The 14,891-nt window shown below is 42.8% G+C and overlaps 1 protein-coding gene across 3 annotated transcripts; it reads left to right on the forward strand.

The window, feature by feature from the left end:
- The first annotated feature begins 312 nt into the window (after nucleotides 1-312).
- Nucleotides 313-14,473, forward strand: ercc6l2 (excision repair cross-complementation group 6-like 2). Of its 3 annotated transcripts, XM_080050005.1 has the most exons (20): nucleotides 313-369; nucleotides 1,074-1,504; nucleotides 1,848-1,967; nucleotides 3,129-3,322; nucleotides 3,545-3,638; nucleotides 3,736-3,803; nucleotides 3,976-4,183; nucleotides 4,356-4,496; nucleotides 5,631-5,747; nucleotides 5,857-5,976; nucleotides 6,060-6,131; nucleotides 6,521-6,666; nucleotides 6,773-6,868; nucleotides 7,104-7,203; nucleotides 7,396-7,548; nucleotides 7,879-7,971; nucleotides 9,624-10,614; nucleotides 10,703-10,857; nucleotides 11,717-11,877; nucleotides 13,059-14,473. In XM_080050005.1, the coding sequence occupies exons 1-20, from the start codon at nucleotides 351-353 to the stop codon at nucleotides 14,260-14,262; spliced, it is 4,683 nt and encodes a 1,560-aa protein (XP_079906131.1). In that variant the 5' UTR covers nucleotides 313-350; the 3' UTR covers nucleotides 14,263-14,473. The 3 variants fall into 3 exon arrangements, with proteins under 3 accessions (XP_079906131.1, XP_079906132.1, XP_079906133.1); XM_080050006.1 differs by lacking the exons at nucleotides 313-369; nucleotides 1,074-1,504; nucleotides 1,848-1,967 and having other exon boundaries at nucleotides 3,282-3,322; nucleotides 3,550-3,638; XM_080050007.1 differs by lacking the exons at nucleotides 313-369; nucleotides 1,074-1,504; nucleotides 1,848-1,967; nucleotides 3,129-3,322 and having other exon boundaries at nucleotides 3,610-3,633.
- The last annotated feature ends 418 nt before the right edge of the window (nucleotides 14,474-14,891 follow it).

The following is a 14,891-nucleotide window of genomic DNA, read 5'->3' on the forward strand; positions in this document are numbered from 1 at the left end:
CCTACTGGCTTTTTATTGTTATTTTATGCCGTCGAAATGCTTGGAAAGTGCGGCGCTCGTTGTTAAAATAGATAAACAGAGCAGGCTGCAGTGGGAGCTACATCTGCTCCTGCTCTGTCTGCCCCCCCCCCCCCCCTTCTCGCCAGATAAATGAACGTACACAGAGTATAAAACGAGAGCAAAGTACATTGAACGATGGGACTTACATTAGCTAATGTTTTCATTTGATACGTTTGTCTTTATTTCGCGTACATGATATAGCTAAGCTAAACGAGCTAGCTAGCAGGCTACAGCTACAGTGACTTTCCTCCACAGGAAGAAGAAGAAGAGGAAACTTTCAATGTGTACCGATGGCTGCTGTTGAAAAAGGTTAGAAATGCACGTTTATAGTTGTTTTCCCTAAAGGCCTGCTTTATGTCAGTTGGACACACAAGGCTACGCAAAGCCTCTGTGGCAAGTTAATAAACAGCAATATTTACTTTTCCAGGGAACATAGCCGAACATAATAGGCTATAAAAAGGCTCAAAATATTTAGTTATTTGCATTACGTTCACATAACATTAACTCTATTAGTGGAACTTATTATTAGTGGACTCCCCTCATGAAAATATGTTTATTTGTATTTTGCAGAGATCTCTTGCTATAGCCTATATTTTCTGTCCATTACAACATAGAAAAACCCAGTTAAAAAATTGACTTATCGTCCTAAAACTTCCCACTTATATGAAATCAAGTCAGGTACATTTTTATTTAGATAGCCCACAATTTGCCTCAGGTGGCTGGTGGTGGCGGGTGGTAACACACCCTCGCATCAGATTGAGGAAACAACTACCTGAAATAAAAAGAAATATGTGGGGAAAAAATGGAAGACTCCTTATGAAGAGCAATAGAGTAGACAAGAGGGATCCCTCTTCAAGGACAGACAGTCCTGCAATAGATGCCATGTGTACAGAACAGACAATTACAACATCGAAACCTGTACAATTATCCAAACTATCAGTATGCCTTTGGTGAAATGAGTATTGTAAGTAGTAATGCACAATAACTAATGTAATGTTTCTATTATTAAATAGCATCATGGCGCGAAGGTGACACTTGTCTGGCTCCTGACCCGAAAGATGGCACCCTGCGAGAAGCCACCATTCAGAGACTCACCACCCCTTCTCGTGATGATAATGATGACACCACAGCATGGGTGGCGTTCACTGAAGACGGTAAAGATAAGGACGAGGAGGAAGCCGTACCAGTGTTTAAACTGGTGAGACCAGGCTCCGATCACTTTGCCCAGGAGAAGCCTACATTTCCCAGCAGCAGCAGCAGCGCAGACCCCCGGCTGTGTGTCCCCCTAGAGCTGAGTGGTGCTGACGGAGACAGAGTCCCCTACACCATCAACAGATACCTGAGGGACTACCAGAGAGAAGGCATCAGGTTCATTCACAACAACTACAACCGATCCAGCGGCTGCATCCTGGGGGACGACATGGGCCTGGGAAAAACTGTACAGGTACAGAGGACATGAGCTCAGTGTTTCCCCTGCATTCATTCATTCAATGTTGTGCCCACCTGTAAGGCTGACTGATGAGGTAGGGGATGAGGAGGAGTTAAGGTAACTAAGATAAAACTAGAAGTAAACTAGGTGAGGGGACAGCAGACCCCTCTGTCTAACATCAATGCGATTGCGTCGGAAGGAGGTCAAATGAAGACATTCGTTTGACTGTTTTATAGATGATAAATATCTTTGCGCCAATGATAGCCCCACTGCTATCCCAGCAGGGAGCAATTGCAAATGTATTTAAAAAAAAAAAGTCTTAGCTCTCTGTGTGGCTTCCGTTCTCTCCACCTCTCAGGTCATTGGTTTCCTTGCTGCTGTGCTGCACAAAACGGGCACATGGGAGGACGTCAACAACAACAGGCCTCAGTTCCTGCAGAGTCAGATGCCCGCCTCCAAGCAAAGCAAAGCAAACAAAGTGAGTATTGAACTCTGCTGCTTGCATAAAGAAATGTTAGGAACCATCTACACCGTGTTCCAAATGATTATGCAAATTGGATTGAAGTGTCATAAACTTTAAATCTTTTGTTTTTCAATTAATTGAAGCCACTGGTGCCTCTGGAGTCCCGCGAACCTCAAGGTGTAGGATCCTCCAGAGGTTTGCAGTTGTGCATAAACCTATTATTCGGCCACCCCTAAACAATGCTCACAAGCAGAAACGGTTGCACTCGGCTCAGAAATACATGAAGACTAATTTTCAAACAGTCTTGTTTACTGATGAGTGCCGTGCAACCCTGGATGGTCCAGATGGATGGAGTAGTGGATGGTTGGTGAATGGCCACCATGTCCCAACAAGGCTGCGACTTCAGCAAGGAGGTGGCGGAGTCATGTTTGGGGCCGGAAGCATGGGGAGAGAGCTGGTAGGCCCCTTTAGGGTCCCTGACGGTGTGAAAATGATCTCGGCAAAGTATTTTTAGTTTCTGACTGACCACTTTCTTCCGTGGTACAAAAAGAAGGACAGTGCCTTCCGTAGTAAAATCATCTTCATGCATGACAATGCACCATCTCATGCTGCAAAGAATACCTCTGTGTCATTGGCTGCTATGGGCATAAAAGGAGAGAACCTAATGGTGTGGCCCCATCTTCCCCTGACCTCAACCTTATTGAGAACCTTTGGAGCATCCTCAAGCATAACATCTAAGGGGTCCTATGTTAACATGTAACTTGGCCTGTTAAGATGTTTTTGATTGAAATAGCTTTTGATTTCACTAAATATGACCTTCACATTCTGCAAATTCAACAAATGACCATTTTTATTTCTTTACAACCTATAAAATGTTTTGAAACTCTGTTGTGCATAATAATTTGGAACTGTGCATTTTGAGTTTTTTATTTTTTAAACAAATACTGTTATCATTTGGAGGTTTGTTCAATACAATTTGAATCATACTTTAACGGTTGATGACTTGAAAATTATACTGACTGTCATTTGCTTCGACTATTTAGGAAAATCTGAGAAAAATATATATATATGCATAATAATTTGGAACGCACTGTAGTTAGGAGAAATGTCCTGTCATTGAATGTAGTGTATTTTAATAGAACCTCCAACATGTGGTGTTTCAATGATCTCGTCTAGGTGTTCCTCGTGGTGGCCCCGCTGTCAGTGCTTTATAACTGGAAAGATGAGCTCGAAACGTGGGGTCACTTCCGCTGTGTGGTAGTCCATGGGCTGAGGAAAGAGGAGGAGCTGGTTCGCATTGAGAAGGGACGCGTCGAGATTGCCCTCACTACCTACGAGACTCTGCGCCTTTGTCTGGATCAATTTAATAAGTGAGAACTCGGCTCAACACACACACACACACACACACACACACACACACACACACACACACACACACACACACACACACACACACACACACAAGATGCAAATACCATCAATGACACCTGTATACATGCATTTTGTCTATTTATTTATGATAAATAAGTTGACTGTCTATCCTTTGGTACTGAAGCACTGCAACTAAAACATATATACCCTTTCTTCTGCAGCGTAGATTGGTCCGCCGTGGTCGTGGATGAGGCCCACAAGATAAAAAATCCAAACTCTCAAATCACTCAGGCCATGAAGGATCTGAGATGTAAGGTATGTTTGTTTGTTTACAGATGTTTTTTTGTCATAAATAATAGGCTTATGTTTGCTTTTGGATCATGTTTTGATGCTAGCTTTGCACTTCTATTAGATCAGAATCGGCCTCACTGGCACCATCTTACAGAACAACCTTGAGGAACTGTGGTGTGTCATGGACTGGTGGGTTAGGAGACTTTTACAAAGCATTTATCATTTTGGTTTCAGAAGCACATCTTAGTCATTTTTGTTCCCTATTGTCCAAGGGATGCAACTGCAATTTTTAATTTGTTTTTACTTTTTGCTGAAAATAGTTCCTGTAAGCTTTCATAGTTTAATTTTGTATTCTGTTCAGGGCCATACCTGGTTGTCTTGGCAGCATAGGGCACTTCAAGAACACATTTTCAGATCCGATTGAGCATGGGCAGAGGCACAGTGCAACCAAACGTGCCCTTGCTACAGGGAGGAAGGCCGTCAAAGCCCTGGCGAGGAAGATTGCCCACTGGTTCCTCAGAAGGACTAAAGCGCTCATCAAGGAACAACTTCCTAAGAAAGACGACAGGGTAAGATGCAAAGGTTAGGTCGGAACTAGACTTTATCTTTTGAACAGCTAAGTATTCTCTGTCAAATCAGCATCTACACGACAATATGGCATTATGATGATATTCAGTAGAAGGTCTGTGATGTCTAAATGCATTCCCTCAAAGAGATACTGTGTGCTGTGTTTTCTCCAAGGTGGTGTATTGCTCCCTGACAGACTTCCAGCAGACCGTGTATCAGACGGTGCTGGACAGTGAAGATGTGATGTTAATGCTGAGGTCTTCAGAGAAATGCCACTGTCAGAGCGGACGCACTCGCAGAAGTTGCTGCTTTAAAGTCAGTTCACCACTTTTACCGTTGTGTTTTTGTTGTTGTTGTAAGCAGAGTTTTGTTATTGGTTAAACTTATTTGTTCAGGTTAAATTGTCAACCTGAAATAAGTTCATCTCATATTTGTCTTGTGAGATTTTTTTTATTTCAGAAAATGTGTTTTGTGTGATTTATATGAACTAGCCCTTTATGCATCTAACCAGTACTTTTTACATTCGACTTCTTAAATACAGTGTACTTCACTACAGTGAAATATACAAGACAACATTGCTGTGTTATAACCATTGTCCAATTGATTTTTTGCAGGAAGTACTCATACATTTTTGCATTTGAACTAGGGCCTGACCGATTTATCGGCCGGCCGATTAAATCGGCCGATTTTCGCATATTTCAGAATTATCGGCATCGGCAGTTTTTTTTGCCGATTATTATTATTTTTTATTTTTTTTCAGTTTTTTTTTGGGACGTAGCCTAATTGAATAGCATTAATGCTATAGCCTATTTACAGCAGCAGCAGGTGTGTTGTAATACATTGGATTAATTTACACTTGACAGTTCCCCCTGCAGAGGCATTGGTCATCGCTTGACAGTTAATAATAATAATTGATAGAATTTGTATGGTGCTTTTTTGGAGGTCATTCAAAGTCACTTTACATCATAGAGAATCATACATGTGGAAAAAGAAAACAAAATACAGAAAAAATTAAAATAAGGTTTGAAGTGGAGTCAGGTGTCATTATGCTTCCTTAAAGAGGTGACTTTTGAGTTGACTTTTGAATGACTTTATTGAGTCTAAGATGCTGATGTTTGGGGGGAGGGAGTTCCAGAGGGTTGGGTGCAGTAAGATAAAATGCATAATGTCTGAATTTAGACATATTTATTACACTTTATTTTTTTTAGACAATGCGTATTGCAATAAAGAAAAAGTTCCTGTATATATTTTCAACAGTAAAAGGTATATATATATATTTAAGGGTTAAACATTTTTTAATATATATTTTGGGGATTTATTTTTTTTTAATAGTAATTTTTCTCTGAAAATAATCGGCATCGGCACTCCAAAATCAATATCGGTTGGGCCCTAATTTGATCTACTATTAATGATTTCACCCTCCAAATAAAACCATTTTTTTTATTGTAGACAAACTCCGAAGGTGTACCAATAAAGGAACTGTACTTTAGTTACTTGGCCATACTGAGGAAGGTTGCCAACCACGTAGCGCTGCTTCAGTCTACTACAGGAACCAGCAAGAAACAGGTAAAAAACACGTTGCCCCTCTAACTGATTTACTACGCTTGCTCATTAGAGTTCATTCTACACATTTTCTAGTGATGGATTTGGATTATGACTCATTTGTTACTTTCAGGAAAAGTATGTGGCTGGCATTTGTGCAAAGGTGTTCCAAAAGTTTCCTGACTTTGTGCAGAGGTGCAAAGATGAGGCGTTTGAGGCCTTGTCGGACCCCATGTACAGTGGAAAGATGAAGGTACTGTTTTGGAACAGAGGTTCAACTGCTCAATTTGGGCTTTTTTCCATGTCAGTGAACAACATACATCTGTTTTTTTTCAGGTGTTTCAGAAGCTGCTCAAATATTACCTGCAAAAGAGAGACAAAGTACTACTTTTTTCTCTCTCAACCAAGGTGAGAGCTGTGTTTTGCGATGGTACCTTGCATGCACTGAAGTCAGAATATGTGTGTGTCATAGAGGTTTATACTGTATATATTTTATGAGAGTCGGATGAGCAGCTGGTAACAGAGTGTAATCTAAAAGTAAAAAATCTGGTGTCTGCTTATTGGTTTTACAGCTTTATGCCCAGTCACATCCATTCAGTTCACTTTCAACACAACAACAGGCTTGAACACACGCTCTTAGATTTCCTGTTTATATTCGATTACATTAGTTTGTCAAGTGTTTACATTTTACTTCCTACAAACTCTACAACCTTGACAATGAGTGCATTCACATAATACACGTAGGGATGTCTGTCTTTCAACAGTGGTGTGTTTGTGTTTTGATTTGAACCCGTCAGCTGTTAGATGTGCTGGAGAGCTACTGCATGGCAGAGGGGCTAGACTACAGCAGGTTGGACGGAGCCACCAAATCTAGAGATAGACTGCAGATTGTCAAAGAGTTCAACAGCTCCTCTCACATCAACATATGCCTGGTTTCCACTATGTAAGTTGACCGATAACAGAGAGAGATGTGGAGTTTTCAGTAAGTGCTTATTTTAAACGTATTCAAAACCATGAAGCTGCTGATAACTGACTCTTTGTTCCATCAGGGCGGGTGGTCTGGGTCTGAACTTTGTAGGGGCCAATGTGGTGGTGCTTTTTGACCCCACCTGGAACCCAGCCAACGACCTCCAAGCTATTGACAGGTCGGTGGTGGGCCATATCACGAGGGACTTAACACAGTAGTGTAATATGTTTTAAGCGATAGCAGTTTAATTTGATAAAAGTCTTATGTTATTGCTTCTCTTTATTAACTTCAAAAGGCACTGTGGCAAACATTAAAGCGTTCTCTGTCTAAAATATCAAAACACGAACAAACATGCTTTTTACTATTCATGTGCATGATGCCTGTTTGTTGATTGTGTTTTTGTCTCTCTTCAGGGCATATCGAATTGGCCAGTGCAGGGATGTGACTGTTCTTAGGCTCATTTCACTGGGGACTGTAGAGGAGGTTATCTACCTCAGACAAATTTACAAACAGGTACTATAACCATATGAATATAATGCATAAATGATGCACATCTTGTTATAGTGAGATTATCTCCCTTTGACACCGCTGATTCTGGATAGAAGATAAGAGTTTGACAGTCTTTTCAAAATGTGAAAATGTGAAGTGTTTCCTGTCAGTATCTTTTACAAGTGCTTTCCCTGTACCTGCTTTACCATCCTCCAGCAATTGCAGTGCTCAGTCATGGGCAAGGAGAGTGCCCGGCGCTACTTTGAGGCAGTGCAGGGCCATGGTGTCTATAAGGGGGAGCTGTTCGGGATCAAAAATCTCTTCAGGCTCCAGACCCAAGGGACATCCCTCACACGCAAGATACTAGAGGTTAGACAGTCCTGTTAGTCTTTTCCCATAATTCTATAATTTGGTATTTCCTTATACATACTGTACTTATACGGTCATATGGAGTAGTAATGGGGGGGCTCTAACTTTAAGTATGTTTTGGTTTGATATAGAAATCAAACAGACATGTTGCACTTACTGTTATTTCCGCTGAATAATCAACCACAGGCTTGAAACACCTTCAATGTTTTTGTCTTGACTAGTTAAACAGAAAGAGAGACTTTTGTTGATGATTGGAACATCATTAACTTGATGTTTTACATTGAAATGTGGTGATGAATGTTGCATCTGCCTTCTGCCCCTTCCTGTCAGCGAGAGGGACGAGTGGAGTCCGGTGTAATGACAACCAGCACACACACAGGCGAAGAAGAAGTGGAGGAGGGGGAGGCGGCCAAGGGAGCCAGCGTGAGTAACTATGCCCTTCTCAGAGACCCAGAACATAGGCCACTCGTCTTTCCCATCCCTTGCTCTCTCTTCCTCTCCCAGGCGGCCCACTCGTCCTCCCATTCCCACGTGAAAACAGGGGATACCTCCAAACAGGGACCTTCCTGTGTGTCCGTCAACCAACCCACACACAGTCTCATTTAACTTTTCCCAACTTGGCTGTAATTATTTTTTTTTTAGGTATTGATGCCTTCCACTGTTCTCCTTTTTCTCATAATATTCCCTTTGTCTTTTTAAAGGGGTTTATCCCAAAATTAGATATTCCCCTGTTTATTAGGGGGGGAAAGCTTCAAAAATTAAGTAACTTTTTAAAGGAGGAATATGCAAAAGTGTACTCTTACCTCCTCTTATGCCTCGTTTCCACCGAGTAGAGCGGGTCGGAGCGGTCCGGTCCGGGTATTTTGATTTTTCATTTGCCAAAAGTTGGGTAGGGTACGGATATGAGCGCACCTAAACGCTCTAAGCCGCTCCTAATTTCGCAGCCAGCGCTGTTCGCTCACTGTCTCTATCAGTTGCACCGAGCCATCTCTGTGCGTTTACGCTCACAACAACACGGGGGGAATAAATAAAGAAGCGGCTGGTTTGACCAAGCAAAAACGAGAGACCGCTGGCTTGACCGCAGTTGTTCCACAGCCCGATAGTTTGACCCATATTCTGGCGGCGGCTATCGCAGTCCAGCCTAAACCCCGCCCTACCAGTAAGGGTAGGGTCCGCGGTGGAAACACCACGAGTTTCTTCCGCTCTGAGCAGCTCCGACCCGACCCGCTCTACTCGGTGGAAACGAAGCATTACATAGTAGGGTTTTCAGAGGTTCAATTGAAATTTTAAGTATTTTTAAACTCTTTACAAAAATCACAATACAATAGATTTTGGCTGGAGTATCACTTTAAGACCTTGGCTTCCAGAAAGCATTTATACACTCAATTCTTCGTATTTAAGATAAAGTGAAGGATGAGGTTCTCTCTGTGTGCGCTTTCTCTAACTTTGTCTATGATGCTGTGTGAAACAGCTGGGCGCAATTACTTGCTTGTCCTAATGGAAGGAGCAGACCACACTGAAGTCTATCTTCTGCCTTTCAGCTATTTATTTACACAGTGATACCCCTTATCATCCTGTTCCCAGCCAGGTCCCTTTTACAAGGCTGCTGCTGCTGCTCCTCTGCGGCTATTCAGATTCTTTTAAAAATACAGAATACACTGGGGGGCCTTCACACGCACAGAGAGAGGCTTGAGGCGTGTAAGCACACCAGCTTGCACACAAGTACAGCAGAATTGGGGGAAAGAGTCATCTAGTTGGCAAATTTTGTGAAATAAGACTCACTGTTGGTGGTCGCTTGCATAAAGGCCCATTGATATCACTCCAGGAACCATTATGACACCTTTTGTTTTCTTCATATGACATCACGATGGAGGGATTATGTTACATCCATGGTTATTATGATTTATAGTGACAAACATCTGTTTTGTATTTCACATTTCGAATCTCTCATGGGCTGGTCCAGTAAAAGATGGCATTCATTTTAATTTCTGGTTCTTGTGCTAACCTACCTCAGAGAACTTTCTACTCCTTCCCGCCTTTCTTTAGCGTTTTTTTTTTCTACTGTTTTATTTTAGAAACCTGGAGATTCTCCACCTACAGATGGCCCTACATTGAAAAATGAACCAGCCGAAGAAAACAGAGATTCATCAATGGTCCCCAGAGGGGTGCTGGACTTCAGCAGTGGGAGTGAAGATGATGAGGAGGAGCAGCGGCTTAAGAGAAAGGCGTCAAACCCCAGTGCAGTTGACAGCGTACGGGGTGGGAATGCTGCCACTGGCCCTGGTCCAATGAGTCTCCTCCAGCACGCTTTCTCCAGGCTCCTTGAAAGGGTTCAAGGAAAACCAGAGTTGGGAGAAAAGGACAGTAGTCCGGGTGAAGAAGAAAGCCCCTCTGAAGAGGATACTAAGGATGAAAAGAGGGACAGTACCTCCACTGGCATTGGCACCTCCAATTCAGGAAGTGGAGCAGTCCGTCTCCCTAAATCAGGAACAAAACAGTGGTTCATCTCCAGCGGTTCAGACACACAAGTTGAGGAGAATGAAGATGGGGCGAGACAAGAGAGGACAAAGACAAATAAGAAAATTGCAGCGGATGAAGAAAGTGATGAAAATTCCTCACATGACAAAAAGAAACCTAACAACAAGATCAAAACTACAGTTCCAAAAGTGCACCACAATGAGGGTTTCTCAGATGAATCTGATGATTTGGACATTGAGGCAATGACGGGGCCCAGGAGGGGCTCTTCACATTCACACAGCAGAGGAGGAGACAGAGGGAGAGGGAGGCTAGGCCACAACAGAAAGAGAAAAAGTTCTAGTCTCAGGGACAGGGCCAGATCCAAGTACACGGATGACATAGAGACATTCACATCTTCAGAAGATGAACACACTCCGGTTAAGAGATCTCCGGGATGTCACTTCTCATCTCCACGGACAGGGAGAGAGTTGCCAAAAAGTGGGCTAGAGAGAAAAGCAGGGCCGCCCAAAGCTGATCCATTTACTAATCTAAAAAGTCAGAAGTCCCCAGCATCCAATGGAAAGAATCAAACCATTGACAGTGTGCTAGGTGAGATTCAATGCCTAATTTTTTTCCCCCATGCTAATAATTCTTTTGATTGACATAATTTCAAACCTTGATGATGTATATTTCTAAGGTGGCGTGCAGGAGGTGATGTATACCCACTCTAACCAGCGAGTGGTGGGCGGGAGCAAGGCAGAGAAGCTGATCAGTAGAGCTGCTGTACGAGACGTGTTTGAACGCAAGATGTACTCTCAGCTCCCAGCCAATCACCTTGTCGGCACCCAGGAGGTACAATACAGCCCTAGCCCATAGCCCTAGCAATGGTCAGTGATTAGAAAGTAGGTCTGTCACAGCCCTAATACAGCCTCTGGACTTTTTTTTACCTATCAGCTGAAATGTTATAGACAGATTTGAAGATTTCCTCAATACTCTGATAAGAATTGGGATAACCTCTTGCCATCCCAAATTAGAATAGATAATTCAAATTACATTCAGAAAACAAAACCGGATATATATATATATTTTCCAGGAAACTGTGAGGATTACTCAATTAATCCACAGACCTCGCTGTAAACGGTGTAATTTAGATCTGTTTTTTATTTCTGGCAATTGCAAATTGCTGTGCAGAAAAATGCCTGCCGGTACAGGATCAGACACACGTGAGAGTAGATGTAAACATATACTGAGCTTTGTAGCTTAACAATAGCTGAGGGTTGCTTATTATCAGCGCAGGTTACCTATGTTCAAATCAATCTGTGGTCCATAATGCTTCATGTTTCCATCCATTGTCATGTCAACGTAAACCAAGCCTGCACTGCTCATAATCTTGAAAGTATTTTAACTCTGCTCCAAATAAGACATAAGTAAAACTCAGTCTTAATAAATAGATAGCACATCATAAGAGAAAGAAATTTATGTTTAGGCGTGATCTAACTGAACATACCCCTACATCTTTAATTATGTTTCTGTTCACACTCTCCAAATAATGCTCGCATGTCATCACATGGATTCAATCTAGGTTGATTTACATGAGCTGTGTTTGAACAAAAATGTGTTGAGTCTGTCTGAGGCATAAATAAATAGATCAGCCTCGAGCTGGTCAATGCTTCTGCAAAAACTTCCCTGTCTTTTTGATTGTACCAACCAGAGCCTGCCCTCGAGCCCACCAGACACTCAGCCCACTGGCCTTGCTCCTGTTGCACCAGAGAAGCCCAGTCTGACACATCCCGTCACCTTCTGCAACAAGAGTGTGCACCAAACCAAACACACCACGTTCATCATTGGAGAGACTCCCAACGCCATACGCAGGTACCGGAAGGGGGTCAGAGGAGATTAGTTAGTTAGATTGTGCAAAAAAAGCCAAGAGGAAGCGTTACACACTATGGCTTAAAGGTAAGGGGGGTTGAAAGAAAAAGGGTTTGGAATAAAGCTGGCCAGTGAATGAAAGGAAGAAAAGGGGTGGGAAGAGTGTCTTCGGAAGAGAGAAATTCCTGGCAGTTTAAAGTAGTAGGGCTAAAACTCATCACAGATATGGTGTTGAGTGCCCCGTACCTGGGCCTCAGGAATTGTGTGTTTGTTTGAGCGTGTGTGAGCTCGTGTGTTCAGCCAGAGACCACCTCTGAGCTTTCCCTTCCTCCTATTTCCCAGCATTACGCCAAAGATTACCCAGTTATGTTCAGGCCCGACAGTGCAGTGAGTTTTCCCCTCCACAACCACAGCCCTCCTGAGAGTTACCAAAAATGATCGCCTGAAGACTTCCAAACCCACGGCAACATATATACACGCACGTCCTAACAAGCATTTACACACGCGTGCAGGCACAGCGTACTCAAGCACACACCTCTGTCCCGCTGCATCACCTCTGCCGCCGACCTTACAGACACACTGACACCTTTTGTGGCAATACTGTATATCTGCCCAGAGGCTCACCAGGGAGTGAAAAACACACACACACACACTACTTATATTTATATCCCCTCAATTAACCTTGCTGCTAAACGGTTTAAATCCACATGCACATCGTGTTTTACTGCCGTTACTTTTATTTATTGTTTTTCCAGTCAAAGCCACAAATAGCAATAACACCACCATAATGCAGCTGTACCACCAGTGACTGCGAGGTATTTCTGTCCTGGAGTCTGGTTAGACCAAAGTTTTTAATGACCGCCTAAAAATCTCAGGGAAAAACACATCATTTCTGCATCGCTGCCTGGATACGAGCCCAACTATGTGGATAAATATCCATCTTAGGCTATATCTGATTCACAGTATAGGCCCTGTGGCTTTTTTTTAAAGACGTCGTTTTACGTGTGATTTAAAGCCCTTCACAGTTTGCCCACATGTGCCGAGTTCTGGCCTCTCACTCACTGTAAATGTGTTAACATTGGGAGTAAATTCACAGGATATCATACAAACAGGTGATATTAGTTGTATAAAAACAAACACCTTCATTTCTGTCTTTGTGTCCTTTTGTGTTCATGCATCTATAGGCAGCAGCTGGAGGAAATGGTGGACAAATTCAAATTTCCCTCAGTCCATCAGTTTGCGGCGGAAATTCTGAGAAGCAACTCGACCCAGCGACTGGCCTGGCTGAGACAGTATTACACTTCACTGAACCACCCCGACCTTGCTTACACAGTCACAAACAACTTCCCACAACCTGAACCGGCAGCACACACCTCCTCTTCGACTGCTACCTCCTCAACATCCAGCAAAAAGGCTGCCACAAAATCTCACGCCGCTACCAGAACCCAACAAGAGGAGGTTCCAAAAGCCAGGAAAAGGCCCAAATACACTCAGAAGAATGTGTCTGTACCACGGAAAGGGTCTAGAACGCCTTTAAATGATGTTGTGAACCCCAAGAAAAAGCAAAAGAATGTTGTAGAACCTTTATGTGATGTTCCAGGCCTGGAGTCAGACGAGGAGGAGAAGGAGACAGTCTGCAGTGCCAGAGGACATAACAGGACAATGAGGGCTAGTGTTTCTAGTCCTGGAGCCTTTAGAGCCAGTGGTGGTGGTGGTGGTATTGGCTTGGATGTGGCCAGCAGCAGTGGTCTGGGGTCTGGGGAGACGGCTGCTGCTGCCTTCCTCAACCGCACAGACAGAGATACCCGTTCTTCTCCGGACCTGAGCCATGGCAGGTCCACCCCGTTGTCCAAACCCACAGCACGGGGAAGGGAGAGAGAAAATCCTGCTGGGACCCCTTCTTCCCCTCCCGAGCAGGCCGCACGCACCCCCGGTCAGCATTCAGTCCTCACAGATCTGATAGGAGACACCTCCATCCTCGACGATTTGTTAAAACCCAAATCCAGGGGTTCACAACAACAGAGGTGCCCCGCAAAAACACGCGCTGCTGCACTCTCCCCCGTGGAAGTAAGCACACGCCACAACACACCACCTTCACCCAGATTCACTCGCAATACTGATTCTGGTGCAGCTGTAAGCTTTGTGGACTCTCTGTCTTCTCCAAAGTCAAACACAACACCTACACACAGGGCGGCATCAAAGGGCAGCCACAAAGACTTCTGGGACATCCTGAATGAGGGCAACGAGGAGAGTATCAACAGGTTGACGGACCCTGCAGAGGTGCAGAGGGTTTGCATCAACACTAACTTTGCAGCTAGAAGCAGGTCAGGAGAAGAGGAGAGCAAGAGTGTCTGGAAGACTAATGATAAGTTCCTCTGGAAAAAATAACACAATAAGATAGTGTTCCAAGTTTTATTTTTATTTTATTTTTTACACATTTTACAGTTCTCAAGGAGATTAAGAAAATGCTGGAAATGTAAAGGAGCCTTTACTGCCTTAGTTTACTTCATCAGATTTTATTTATTTTAAAGTCTTTTATTATTTGTAATTGTACCCTTAGAATGTCTTTTTTAAATTTAGTTTAAAAAATATTCAGTGAGTGTACACTAATTCAGTGTTTATTGAGTAAGTGAGTTACCAGCATACTGCTGACTGTTACTTGAATAAACAGGGTGTTAATCACTCTGGGAATTTATACATGTGCATATTTTGTGGACATTTCTTATTACCTTTATTTCTTAAAGAAATGTTTTCATCTTATTCATTCAACCCCTGACATATTACTTAGAGGCATTTAATCTACAAAAAGGAAAATAGGCATGAAAATAGTTTTTGTTTGTCTGTTTGAACAATTCAAAACCCAAATACATTTAATATTAGTTTACAATGACGTAAAACATTACATTCTTACATTTTAGGAGTTGAAACCATTACATTCTTCTTTGTAAACTTTCCTGAAAGATTATTTTACTGAAAACATTTGATTATTCATCAAAATGGCTCCACATTAATTGGCT

This window comes from Ammodytes marinus, assembly GCF_949987685.1.
Source record: "Ammodytes marinus genome assembly, chromosome: 2".
Classification (NCBI taxonomy): Eukaryota; Metazoa; Chordata; class Actinopteri; order Uranoscopiformes; family Ammodytidae; genus Ammodytes; species Ammodytes marinus.